This window comes from Meleagris gallopavo, chromosome 19, assembly GCF_000146605.3.
Source record: "Meleagris gallopavo isolate NT-WF06-2002-E0010 breed Aviagen turkey brand Nicholas breeding stock chromosome 19, Turkey_5.1, whole genome shotgun sequence".
Classification (NCBI taxonomy): domain Eukaryota; kingdom Metazoa; phylum Chordata; class Aves; order Galliformes; family Phasianidae; genus Meleagris; species Meleagris gallopavo.
In genome coordinates, this window is record NC_015029.2 from 8058201 (window position 1) to 8071882 (window position 13682).

General features: G+C 54.1%; 1 protein-coding gene across 7 annotated transcripts in view; it reads right to left on the bottom strand.

The window, feature by feature from the left end:
* Nucleotides 1-13682, bottom strand: part of KCNT1 (potassium sodium-activated channel subfamily T member 1) — a 28222-nt gene that overhangs the window by 13834 nt on the left and 706 nt on the right. For 2 of the 7 annotated variants that reach the window (XM_010721023.3, XM_003207854.4), the window contains exons 2-11: nt 7006-7047; nt 4018-4097; nt 3353-3452; nt 2393-2449; nt 1905-1953; nt 1697-1756; nt 1318-1392; nt 1043-1126; nt 739-833; nt 116-296 (exon numbers count right to left, since the gene is read on the bottom strand). In XM_010721023.3, coding sequence (XP_010719325.1) covers nt 116-296; nt 739-833; nt 1043-1126; nt 1318-1392; nt 1697-1756; nt 1905-1953; nt 2393-2449; nt 3353-3452; nt 4018-4097; nt 7006-7047 — 823 coding nt within the window. Of the gene's footprint in view, nt 1-115; nt 297-738; nt 834-1042; nt 1127-1317; nt 1393-1696; nt 1757-1904; nt 1954-2392; nt 2450-3352; nt 3453-4017; nt 4098-5922; nt 6035-7005; nt 7048-13682 lie in introns of those variants that run through there. The other 5 variants (XM_019621510.2, XM_031556235.1, XM_019621511.2 and 2 more) reach the window with 4 other exon arrangements.

Here is a 13682-nt window from a genome sequence, read left to right on the forward strand (position 1 = left end):
CCCAGCACCAGGGAATGCCCTCAGTGCCCCCACTGGGTGGCTGACAGTGCCAGGGACATGGGGACAACACCGAGCCCGGTGCAGGCTCTGCACCCTTCCATGGCCACTCTCTCACCTGCAGCGGCAGCACAACCAGTGCAACACAGATCATGATGACAACAAGGAGCTGGGAAGGCCAGATCTTGGGTGTCACATCCCCATAGCCCACAGTGGAAAAGGTGACAATGCAAAAGTAGAAGGATTTGAAGAGGGAGAGCTTCTCTCCCGCTCTCTCCAAATGCTGGATGCCGCAGGTACTGCGGGGAGAAGCAAGGGGCCATGAGCTGTCATGGCTCCAAAGCCATTGTGCCAAGCATGAGTGTCAAAGAAAAGCATCTATAAAAGCTGCAACAGGCAGAAGACATTGGGGTGAGGAGCCCTTCAGACCCCAGAAATTGCATTCACCACTCATCTGAGAAGACTGCCTTTATTGTCAAAGGCTTCTGAGCCCAAAAGCTTAATTTCCTGTCCTCTTGGCAATTTAATTGGTATCATTTGCTCCAAATTCAGACCAATGAGGAAAACTGAATCAAAGCTCAGTGCAAAGCCAGGAGCAGGGCTGCAGTATGGAAGATGCTGGTTTCAAAGCACAGAGTGAAGGGCGTGGCTGATTAATAGGGCCCCACGGACCTCTAAAACCAGCTGTTGGGATGCACAGTGGCAGAGAGGCAGTTGGGTGGCACGAGGTGCGACACTCACCCAGTGAAGACGAGACACAGGAGGGTGCAGATGAGGATGAGCACCTGGTTGAACATGGCAGACTGGGTCCTCTGGATGGCACGGTGCAGGTCATTCTGGGGGAGGACAAAGGTGTGGTGAGGGAGGCTGTGCCCAACCACAGCCCAGTCAAGCTTCAGCCCTGCAGGCTCCATCCCAGTGCCTGACATGCTGCTGGCAATCTGCTCCCTGGAGGAGGGACGGTGCTCTCTGCCAGGGCTCAGGCACAATTTGCTGCTCGAGCAGAGGAGGTGGGATGCCCATAGGGATGCACCTGGTCACTTACTATCATGTTCTCCAAGGCGTACTTGGCAAGCCAGCAGTTCAGAAAGACAGGGATGAACAAATTCCGCAGAGGAGGCCAAAATATCTACAAAAGGAAGAGTTACCCATGAGTTGACTGGTAAAGGACTCAGAAAAATCAGGGTTCTTTACCAAAAACAAAATCAGCTTTAAGTACCACTTAGCCAGATATCGGGTGGTTTTCCTTATTTCACCACCAAAACTGCAGCACAGTATTAAACTTAAAGCTGCTTTAAAATGCGGTTGGGGAACACGTACTGTGATAATGAAGGGCACTGTATTGATCATCTCAAGGATGAAAGAAATGCGGAAAATCTGCTCCCAGATGTTCCCCTGAAAAATTAAAAGTAAGAATAATTAATTAAAATGCTTGAAAGCGTGCCAAGGGCCAATTACATGCTCCCAGTGCCCCAGCCTGCTACATGGGGAAGGATGCAGCGCAGCCAGAGAGATGCTATGCTTTTCTGGTGGGTTGAGATATGGTGCTGGCAACAAAACTTCCCAAATCATTCCTCCCCAAGCACCTCAATCAGTGGGGGTGGTGAAATTGGGGACAGCAATACCCAGTGCAAGGACTGAGGGTAGCAATGGGCACAGACCTCTGCTTGCCCCTGGGGCACGGGGCAGGGGAGCGCACCTTGTAGCTGAGATAGATGAGCAGCATGGTCTCCAGAAAGCTGATCAGGGCAATGCTGACCTGTGGGTACAGATGAGGAGAGCTGCCCAGGGCTCTGCACCAGCACCTGTGGCTTTTGTACACTCAATTGGATTCCCTGCACCTGCCTGAGGCAGGTGTGTGGCTGCCCCAGGAGCTGCTGCCCAGCCCCGCACAGCCCAGTGCTCACCTGGACAGCCCACAGCGGCAGCTTCCTGTCTACCCAGAAGATGTGTGACCTGCAAAGAATATCCCATGAGGATCCAAACAACAGCAGTTCCTTTCCTTCTGCTGACCACCAGCCTGAGTCCACCTCTGATGTCTCCTCCATGCTAGAGTTGCTTCCAGAATTGCCCCGTGCAAAGCCTGAAACAGGCTCTGATCATCCCCAGTGCTCACAGAGGTGGATGGGAGCCCCACAAAACAAAGGCTGGGCTGGGAAGATTTCTTTTTGGCTCAACCCACATCTCAAGGGGCAGTGATGGGACAACTGTAGTTCTCAAACCATGCACGAGTGGGTCAAGTGGATGCACATCCCCATAAACACCCTCAGGATACCAGCCCAGCTCCCATCCCACCCAACAGCTCCAGTTCACCACTGAGTGCTCTGTGCCCATCACCCCACCCGCACCACCAGGGCAGAGCTGGGCCCCACACTAAGAGCCTCCCACCGCTCACCAGTTGATCTTGGTGGACTGATTGAAGAGGGTGTAGTTCTGCTTCTCGCATTCCCAGCTGGACAAAAGACACAGAAATCAGGGGAGAGCAGTCAGCAGGACAGCAGGGGACAGAGGGATGGATGGGGGGGTGTGGGTTTGGCTCTCGAGCTCGTGGGACACTACCTCCCATCTGTCCTGCCATTAGGAGAGGCCCTAGCACAATGTCCCATGGGTTTGGACTCGCTGGTCCCCTCATCCCTGTGCTTTCTGGAGGACCTTAACCCCCTACCAGCAGCTCGCACTCAGCTGGTTGGGAAACACTTTGGGGTAACGCATCTGGAACCTTTGCAAAGAGAAAATTCAGCTGCTAATTCTCACAGAGTGTCCTAACTCTTTGGAAAATAAAAAATAAAAAAAATATCTGTGCATGACATAAACAAAGAAAGGACACAATAAAAATAGGTTTATACCAAAACCCAGAGCAAAGCTGCTGCATGTGATTATCTGTCACCCCGGGGATCTAAATGGCAAAATGTGTTTCCCTCCCAAACATTTAAATGGGATTTGGCAGAAGTGTCTTCAAGGACACTGGGACAGCATTTAGTGGGCGTTGTGCTGGAGTCAGGGGTCACACCTGGCCATGCAGCCCAGGTGGGATGTGTCCCTGCAACCCCTGGGAGCTCACCCATAGCCCTCAGGATGGCACTCCTTCAGATGTCCCTATCGCCTCCCTCACAAATTAGAGATCACATTTAAAGATGACCACAGCCCTGAATTTTTCCACTGCCATTGCCCATTGCACAAAGTCCACGAGCAGTGACAGTTATTGCTAAACCACCTGCGGGTGTAAGGAAGGAGAAGCTGGAGTGACAAAAACCACCCACTGTGCTGTGAAGGTGTCTGAGTACCCACAGTGTGACTGTCCCACACTGCCCGGGCTCTGGGGGCTGCGGTGGCACCGTGGCAGGGTGGCACTCACCATCCTATGCCCTCCTCTGGGTTGTCGAGCAGCACACGCACGATGTAAAGCAGGCAGGTGAGCAGCTTCAGGGAGAAGTTGAACAGTCGGATCCTCAGACCTGCAGTGGAGGCGGCGCAGCACGGGCATGGCCCCATGGGTACAGAGGAGAAGGGACGTGTCCGTGGGATCCGCATGGGGCACCCCCTGCACAGCCATCCCCAGAGCACCCACGCTTCGCCCAGGCTCCAGCACCGAGCAGCACCAGTAAAGCTCTATCTTGGCAACCAGCAGTGGGGGCTGGGCAGGGGGGCTGCCTCCTCCCCAGCATCGCATTATTACTCAGATTACAAGCGAGGAATTAATCACATTTCCATTAAAAACTTCCCTGAGGGCACCCTGCTGTGCCCCACTCCGGTTAACGAGGCAACGGGATGCAGGGAGGGAAGGGGAACACACACTTCTGAATTAACAAGTGGGCACTCCCCAGGCAGCTAATGAGAAAATAGCTCCCAGCAATGCCAGGCAATGGGTGGCTGATCTGCAGGGCCGAAGGCAAAGCGGGCTGAGAGCTCTGCATGGGGACAGGGCACAGGGATGGCACATCCTGGGGACAGCTGGGGACAACTGCCAGCAGATGGCAATGGCTCCATGCCCCCAGCACTGCGCGGGCAGAGAGCACTCACTCGATCGCTGGTTTTTGATGAAGAAGAGCTTCAGGCGCTCCTTGAAGGTGTTCTCATTGACGTAGAACTCCACCTGCACCCTGCGGGGAAAGCGTCCGGGGGACGGTGAGTGCAGGACGTTGGCAGGAGCCAGCAGTGCCCCACGGCCCAGCCCGGCCCACACCACAGCGATGCTGAGCAGTCAAGCTGTTAAAAACCAGATGGAATCTAAAAAGAGGAAAATTCCCCACGTTGCTAAGATACCACGTTGGCCATTCCGGAAACAGCCGGGAGCTGCCAGACCTGAGCCTCACCCCTGAGCCAAACACCACCATCCCGCTCACCACAGACCCAAGCAGGATGTGTCCCCATCATCCAAAGCTGGAATCAGCCCCACCGTTCACGGGAGCAGGGCTACAAACCACAGTGCTGCCTGCAGCCCAGCAGGGATCACTCACTGATTTATGCTCCCATCAAGACATCTCATCTGCTCTGACTGCTACAGCTAATAGCGGAGTCAAGTGCAAGGATTTGGCCTTTCCCCTGTTCTGCTGTAGTTGGTTAGTCCTTTCAATGCTGCTCTTTTACTGCTGACACAATCATCAAGACCTCCTCCTCAGCCAGTACCGGGCGCACAGTGACCCAATCACACACCACATCCCCCCCACAGGCTTTTCCCCCCGCAGCCACGTGGCGCTGCCTGCACCCAGACACACTCTGAGCTGTGATTGATGGGGCAGCAGCTGCTGCGCTCGCACAGAGGAGCCATAAACAAAGCTCAGGGGAGGCTCAGGGGACCCCCCCAGCCCCCACCCTGCAGTGCTGGTGTTTGGCAGCTGGTGTGGAACCCTTTGGGAGCTGCTTGTCAGGTTGCAAAGCAAGGTTTTCACTTTGCAAAGCCTCTCCTGTACCAAGGGAAAATGCACAGAGAGGAAACGACCGCCTCAGGCATGATAGCCGGGATAACATTTTATATGGGATATTAAGGTTTTAGTTAGCAAGTGCATTCCTCCCACCCCAGGGTGGCTGCAGGCAGAGCCAAGCCTGGGCTGGGAACCCAGGAGCCCCTCCTCATCTCCCTGGTGCTGGGGATAGCAGCAGCACGAGTTCAACAGCATAGCACCATCTCAGGACTATAGAAAAAACACCGATGGATAAAAGGGAATGCTGGTGACAGAGCTCTCCTCTGGGGACAAGTAGACCAGTTAGCAGTTAGAATGGCAAGAGGGAGAAGAAATACGTGGAAATCAAGTGGAATGGGGGGAAGCAGCTGCTTGTCCCTGCAGAGGGACAGGGCAGGAGCAGGAGCAGCACTTCTGTGCAGAGCGTCAGCCACATCCCACAGCATGGGAATGCTCATTTATCACCAGCAGCCATCAGAACACACAACAGACCCTTCCCTGCTGAGATCGGTGTTCGGCCCATCTTCAGCACACCCTTGTCAAGCATTTAACTGAAACTGCAACTCAGCATGCCCACAATGAGCCCTGGCTACATTCCTGCTGCCCCGGAGCCCCATTGCCCCCAGCCCCAGGCAGGGCTCCCTTGGGCAATTTGTGCTTTCAGCACCAGGGCCGTGCCCTGAGGGGGCAGTGTCAGCCCAGCTGCCCTACACACATCGAGGTACGGGTTTAGTTCCAAACCTTCTCTTGGAAATGTAATTCCTGCCATAATGCCTGAGGAATTCCATTTGCTTTACTCGGCTATTTATTGTGCTGTATTAACCTAAGATTAGAGGCAAATTGTTCTAAGATGATGAGCTCTGCCCCCAGAAAAGACATAATAATTTGTTCCAAAAACCTATCCGAGCTCAGTCCCGCTCTGCAGCCCCAACACAGACCCAGCGGAGCACGGCAGCTCCCCCAACTCATTCTCCCACCCCAGCAGCCCATGCCCCCCACTGACCCTCAGCAGGCTGGGACGTACCCCGAGCTTCTCGTCCCCATGGCGCAGGCAGGCACAGCTCTGGCCCTGGGCTGGCAGCTGTCGGGAAGCTGAGATGGCCCCGAAGCAGCACCCGGGCACGGCCCCAGCACCACCTGCCCCAAGGCTGGCTGCTGCCCGCTGCTCCCACAGGAGCTCACGTGCCACGGATGCTTTTGTTCTATTTCAAACCAACTGAAATATTTTACCATGAGAAATATATCTTCAAATAAACATAGCTTTGGAAAGAGAGGAAAAACCATTGGCAGCTCCCTGCACCTCCAATCCCTGCGCTCCCGCTGCAGTTGGCCAGGAAACAGCATTCTCATCCTGGGAAGTGTCTCATTACATCTCCCCCAGTGGGAAGCGGGATGCAAGTGAGACAGTCAGAGAGGTTTGGAACAAATGGAGACAGCTCTGCAGCCCACTGCCAGCACTGCCCCAGGATGGGTTCTGGGGATGGCCATGGTGCTGCCAGACGGGGCTGGGGACAGACGGACACCACCGTGCTGGGAGAGGAAGGGGAGTGAGTGTGGGTCTGTGCACACATTGTGGCACACCTATAGAACTGAGCACCTGCCAGAGTGAGAAGAATGGTGTGGGCTGCCCCTGTGTCCCATCAACAGCACATGGGGTGCCCATCCTTCGGCTGCAACCAGTCTGCACCACCCCACAGCCACACCACTGCTCTCAATAATTAAAAAAAGGTGAAAAACCAGAACAAGGAGAAGCAATAGAACAACATGCTGCATTCAGTTTGCCTTCTTTGTTTTGCAACATTGGAGATTGACACTCAGGGATCAGCTCCAATAATTGCTTCTGCTGATGAATCTGGATTGTTTAATTAGAGCCTGCGCATGGAGCTCAGCACTGACGGGCAATCACCAAATTGCTGCAAGGACCTGGCTCCATCCCCATGGAGCTGAGCATGGCTCCCCATGCTGGGAACCACTCTGGTTTGCAGGCACGGCCCACCAGCACTGGTGCCAAGAGCAACACAGTGCCCTGATGCTGCCCTGGCACTGCTCTTGGCACCCAGGGCTGCTCGCGCTCCCGGCACCGCATGCACGCATGCATGGCACTTACTGAGAGAAGGAGGAATCCATGCTGAAATCCTCGGCGTGGGGCCTATGGGTGAGAGCATCACAGGAGGTGAGGGCGGTGCGGCACAGCGCGGGCAGCTGTGGGGGGACCAGCAGGGCTGGCACTGAGCCCTAGGAATGCACACTGCTATGGTGATGTCCCCTCCTTGGGCACCCAGAGATGCCCTAAGGGCTCAGCTCCACACAAACACATTTCTTTAAACTGTCTGGGGGGGATTTTTCTCTCTGCTTTTTTGGGGTTTTCTTTGATGAGTCTCACAAACTGCTCTGTTCAATTTCACGCTTTCTGCAAAGAAATTACATTCCACGAGATGCTGCTTGGGGTACTTCTAGGAACCACGTGCACCTTTGCAGAGCTCATTCTGCATTCACAACTAATGACCATAAAAAGGCAAATGAAATAAACAGAAGGAAGGATGAGGGTATGTGGGGCGTCAATGTTATGGGGGGTGGCACACAAATGAAGGCAGTGGGATGCAGAAAGAAGATCCTGGGGCAGCCCCAGGCCACCCCAGTACTGCCTGGCTTCACGCTGGCATCTCCTGATGCTCCCTGGTCCCAGCACCAGCACGGGTACAGAGGAGTCTGAAATATGCAGTAAAGCACTCTGGTATATTTCAAACGATGTAACAGCAATAAATTCCCATTTCAATTGAAATGCATGTCCAACAGAAAGCCAGCTCATCCCCCATCTACCCAGAGATCAGAGCAGCCTCCCTGTGATACCATTCTGTTTGCTGCTCCTCTGTCATTACCTATGTGACACACACCCTGTGCTGAAACGCCTGTGGGGACACCCAAAGTCCCCATGGCACATGGAGCAATGCCAGCAGGCAGCAATGGGCCCCGGGGCTGCAGGGGGTTGGTGCAGGTGGGATTTGTGCTGTGTTACCATGCCAGCAGCAGGGAGTTTTCTTAGCATCATAGATGGTTGGGTTGGAGAGGACTTCAAAGATCATCCAGTTCCAACCCGCTGCTGCAGGCAGGGTTGCCAACCACCACACCAGGCACCAGACCACATTCCCCAGGGTCCCGTCCAACTGTTTGGCATGTGGCGATGCCCAGTGCACTCACATCTCTCCAAAACGCAGCTGAGCCAAGCTGAGAGAGGTGCTGGGTCGCAAACTGAATGACAACTTGCAAACTTTCTGATTCTTAATCTGCAAAACCTGCACAAGACACTTTGGGGTGGGCAGTCCCAGCCCGACAAGCTCTGTGCCAGACAGCCCCAATCCCTGCAGAAAATGGGATTAACCCCAACAGCAGGCACTGCCCGAGGCTCCTGCTCACACTTGGCTTTCCACAGCATCTATCCATGCCTCACGGACACATTATGGGCAAGAAACAGCAAGTGATTTGGTTTTCTCCTAATGCACAGCAGCTGGTAGCCGGTGGCGAGAGGACAGAGTGAGCAGAGTTCCTGCAGACACAGCCCTGCACACCAGCTGCCGTGGGGCACTGCACCACTCGGTCCCTCGCACTCTGCTCACCTTGCAGCTGTGGTCTCAGCATGAAGTGTGAGGTTGCAGCCCCAGAAAGGCTCTGCAATGAGGGCGCTGGGTGATGGGCAGCCCCCATCCTGCTGGTGCCACTGATAAAGCACTGCGATTTGTGAAAAAAATAAAATCCACTCGAATTCCCAAAGGACTGTTTTCCAGTCATCAACAAGATTTTAAGAGTTGGTGGGTTCTGTTCACTACAGAAGGGCACATGTCCTCCAGGGGGAAGGATGGGCAGACAGTCTTACAGCCACAGCATCGCTTCCACAGGCACAGAGCTGGGCAGGAGGAAGGGATGTGCACTGTGGGTGAGGGCTGCAAGGACTGTGGCCACCCCAGGATGTGACAAAGGGAGCAGCCAGGCTATGGCATCCTGCAGTGCAGAGCAGCAAAGGCACAGAGCAAGGAGAGGCGCAGCAAAGAAAAGAAACTTCACAGCTTCAGACAGCTCTGACATCTGCAAGATGCCCCTGACAAAGGGTAGGACTTTCTTCTAAGGGGAAGACACAATGGCAGGTTTATTATTAGAACAAAAGGCAGCTAATGAGGCTTGCTTATGTACAAGAGTACATTCCCACCTACACTGCACTGCACAGCCCCCTCTGCAGCACCCAGCTTGGGCTGTGCACTGCAACCCTGCCCCAGCCAGGGCACCCCACTGCCACTCTCTGCTGTTCTGTAATTTTCTGGGAAGTATTTTGAACAATGAGGAGGATTAAAATTCACTTCTGGCCGTGCACTTCCCAGTCAGTTGAAGCAAAGGATCCCTGCCTCGAGTGGGGGGCCCTGGAGCCACCAGGGCACAAGTGCTCTCCCAACCAGCACTGCACTTCAGGGTGCTCAGCCACTGCCTGCTATGTTGGGGCACCTGGGGCTGAAGGAGCCCCCAGTCCCAATGGGTCTGTGCTCATGGGGAGGACACGGGGCACAGCAGAGGGACAGAGCAAACCAGGAGGGCGGCTGCTGGGGAAGGGTCCTCAAAGCAGCACACATCCACAAAGACAAGAGGTTCTTACCATATTGACAGTGAGAAACTCGTCCACAAAAATAGCCTGATGTGAGAAGGACAGATGGGAGAAGACAAAAAAGGAAAGCAAAGAGGGGGGGAAAGAGCAACAAAGAGGAAGGGAGAAGCAAGCAGCACGGGCAGCGTCTGGCCAACAACGTGTGCAGGATGGGATGGGGCAGCACCACGGCTCACAGTGCACTCAGAGCCTAGGGATGGGGACCTGAGGGAGGGGCTGCAGTTTGGAAACCGTGTGGTGCCCCAAATGCAGCCCATTGAGCCACGTGTGCTGCCTGCCCTTATCTTGCAGGAACGCTTAGCTCACATATCAGCCCCTTCCACAGTAGCGATGCTGAAGCCCCGCACACCACCGGGCTCTGATGAGGATGAAAGACCAAAAATAAGCAGGGCTAAAACACAAGCGCATGTTTGGAGCGTGGGCTCCTGATGCTTGGCACCTGCAGCTCAGCACTGATGTAGGACATGGCGTGGGAGGGGGCAGCTCCCTGCTGGGTGTGGGAGGGTCTGCAGGATGGGGAGCCCAGCACGAGACCAAAATCCAAGAAAATCCTGCAGGAGGGAACTGGAGGTCATGGTGACATGGGGTGTCCCACCTCAGCACAGCCCAAAGTCCCCACTGCACCTCAATAGGTCTAATCCCTCCCTAACTCTTAAGCAAAGCCCTGGAGAGTGAGCTGGGCATCTTTTCAGGCTATCTTCATTACAGCTGGCAGCAGCACAGCCTGCAGCACTGCAGCTCTGCACTGCATGAAGGAAATGTGCAAAAACATTGCTCTTGGCTCATTGACCCCCCATCCCTGTGAGTTCAGTGTTCAGCTGCAGGTAGAATGTGCACCCAGGACTTGCTATGGAGACCAGCACTGAGAAACCCAAACACAGCATCCCCAACAACAGCCCCAGCGACACCAGAGTTCAGAGCAGACCATGGGTCTGAGCACCAGGCTGTAAGCACATATCCAACAGGATGAGCTTGTTAATGGCTGGTGGCCCCTTGGGGGAACAGCCATTGATTAGTCAGAAATTAGATTTTCAAACACGTTTGGGTGGTTTTGATGCTCTCTGAAGTGCTCTCCATTCAACAAACACGGGGCCCACCAGCGTGCTGCCGTTTCTCGCCCATTGCCTTGCAGCTTCCAGCCCTCAGTGTGCCATGGATGGAGCAAAGCCCCATGTATTGGTGCCAGAACCACCTCCAGCCGCTAGACAAGGAGGGATTGGGGGTGGGACCATGGAGTCTGAGGACAGGGAAGTGAGGGAACAAAGTGATTGCTGCCTTCAGCCTCTAAGTGCAAGGCAAGAGGGAGCCCACTCCTCCCCAGAGGAAAAGGACAGAGGGAACAGTCACAAGATGCAGCAAGGGGAAGCCTGACTGGATATGAAGAAGAAATATTCACCCTGAGTGATGAAGCACTACAATAGGCATGTGGAGAGGCTGGAAAAGCTCCATCCTGGGAGATTCCCAAAGCTTAGCAGGACCAATCTCAGTCAACCTGACCCAATCTCACCCAACTTTAAAGTTCATTCTGTCTGAGAAAGAGGCTCCTCCAGGTGTCCCTAAACCAGCCCACAACTCCAATGTTCTTCATCAAACCATCTCAGCACCACGAGGTTTCATGTGGCAGCACTCCCAGACCTGCAGCCCTAATTCCTGCTCCTGCAATTCCCAAAGCAGTGAGAGAGCAGCTCACCCTGGGTCAGACCACAGCTCCATGGCACGTGGCTGTTTCCAACTGCTCAGGGCTGGCCATGCTCCTCCAGTTTGTAGGAAGTGATCCCGGGCTCTGGGGAGGACAGGCAGTGCTGCCAGCCTTGCTCCCCTCCTTTCTTCCCACCCCCTCAAGGTTTTTGAACAGGTCTTCAAACACAGATACATTACAGGGATGCTTGCCTTCCCTTAAGAATATCAGTTTGCCTCCGGACACAGAGTGGCCAGAAGTTTCCCTGCTTCCTAGCAAAGCTGCATAAACAGGACACAATTATCTTGTAAAAATGTTGTTTTTTTTAAATAAGAACACAACAGAATGTCCGCACGTCCGGTGCTGCAGAGAGATCAACAGCCCCCCAAAGTGAGATCCGAGCACAGATATTTTCATGACCACACTGCCAGCAGCTTCCTCCCAAACACAGCCCTCAGCCTGAATCACTGCAGTGCTCCACGGAAAGCTCAGCTCAAAAAATTGACTTTTCTGTGATTTGATCCACCTCAACACCTTCTCCTCCCGAAGTCTTCCCCCAGCACAATCTCTCCCTCTTGTGGGAGTGAGCTCCCCATATCATGCTCCCTTCAGAGTGACTGCGAGCATCATGCAGCCTCCTGCTGTGCAGAGCTGCAGGGCTGCTCGGTCACTTCCAAACCACAGCAGAGCTGTACTCCTGCTGAAACCAAGAGCCACTAAAAAGCCCTGAGATGCTGCAGTGACTAACAGACAAAGTAAAAGGCAAATAAAGTAGGTGAGAATAAACTTCACTGGCTTCAGCCGTCTGGAGAACTGATTTGCATCACTGGGAACATCCTACAACACAGCATCTGCTCCCACCATCACCTCACATCTCACCCCCAAAGTCCCAGTAACAACCATCGCTGCTAACATGGTAATGCTGCTTGTCTGCCTCGGGAGGAGACAGAGCATCTCTGACACACTATCCATAATTTCAAAGCAATCTTCCTTCCTTTGTCTGTTGCATAGGCAATGAAGTACAAGCACACCAACCGTTGTTATCCAACTCCATCACCGAGGGGAGCACAGCACTCGTGGGATTGAGGCTCTGCAGGCAGCTCGTGGGGCTCTGTGAGCAGTGCAGAGTGCTGCCAGGAACTTCACCTCCCACCAGCAGTGTCCAAGCCACCAGCTCCTTACAGCAAGACTGCAGCAAAACCCATGAAATTCCAATGAAACCCAGGGAACTGGGTTCAATTGTGTATTATCTGCAGTCCGGAGGCACCCGCTGTGCTTCGTGCTCTCAGTCTTCTGGCCCAGGTCCACTAACAACTGCAGCTCTGTGGCTTTTGGACATTGCCCCCCTCAGCCCTGGATCCATCCCTGCCTTCCAGCACCGCTCCTTGTGCCACACAATCCCTGCCAAGAGACACAGAGCTCCTGCTCCTGGGCTGAGCCCACCAAGCCCCTCTTGCATGCTCCACTCCAGCAGGTTAGGATGGGTTTGGAGGAGCCCCCTGGCCACAGGTATGAGCCTCTCCTCAGACCCAGCACCTCTGGGCATGCTGAGGGGACACCAGCAGTGCCTGGGAGGTGGAGGGAAGGAAGCGATTTCTCCCCAGGACTCTGCTAACAACACAGTCCCCAGAATGGGTCAATCCTTCTGAAAACAAGTCATAAAACCAGAGCAAACCAATCTGCCCTGGGAATAGAGGAGATGCAGAGCGTGATGACACTTCACAAGGCTCAGAGATGCAGTTCCAGTGTACCTGCCCAATGCCCATTTGCAGTTCCCATACATATGCAGCCTTCCACACCCGTAAGCCCCAGCTCATGAAATCAGAAAGCAGTGATTCACAAGATCCAAGAGTCTGCCTGGTGCCATCACCCATCACACGGAACCCTGAGCCCTGCAGGTACACTGGAACTCTGCCTCCCAGACCTGGAGACCAAAGCACGTGCCCTCCGCACACCGCCTTGCCTCCCCAATGGGCACAACACCGCTCAGCTGCGCCTGCTGCCTGCGCTCCCCTGGCCCACCTGGGAACTGCATGAAGGTCCTGATGCTGAGGTGGTGAACTCCTGCCAACCTGGAGCCAGCCAAGTAGAATTTACCACAAGCAGAAGCTTTCCTACTGTGCTAATCTGCACTGGAAACCAGAGCTAGAAACAGCACCAAATCGCATCCTAGGAGATACACAGCACACAGTCACAGGTGAGGCAGATTTTGCTGAGAAAGAAGAAAGCATGGATGGGCTGAAATGCTGAAGAGATGACAGAAAGAAAATAAACAGAACCAGAACTGAATTCCTGACACATGCCTCCTCTTCTTAATGAGGAGGTCTAGCTTCTTCAGAAGCATGGTGCAGTGTGAAACCGTTTCCATCCTCTGAAAAACAGCACATTTTTCTCCTGTGCGTATCAGCTGTGTGCTTGCAGAAAGAGGATGCAGCATTTCCTAGGGCAGCCTTTTTTT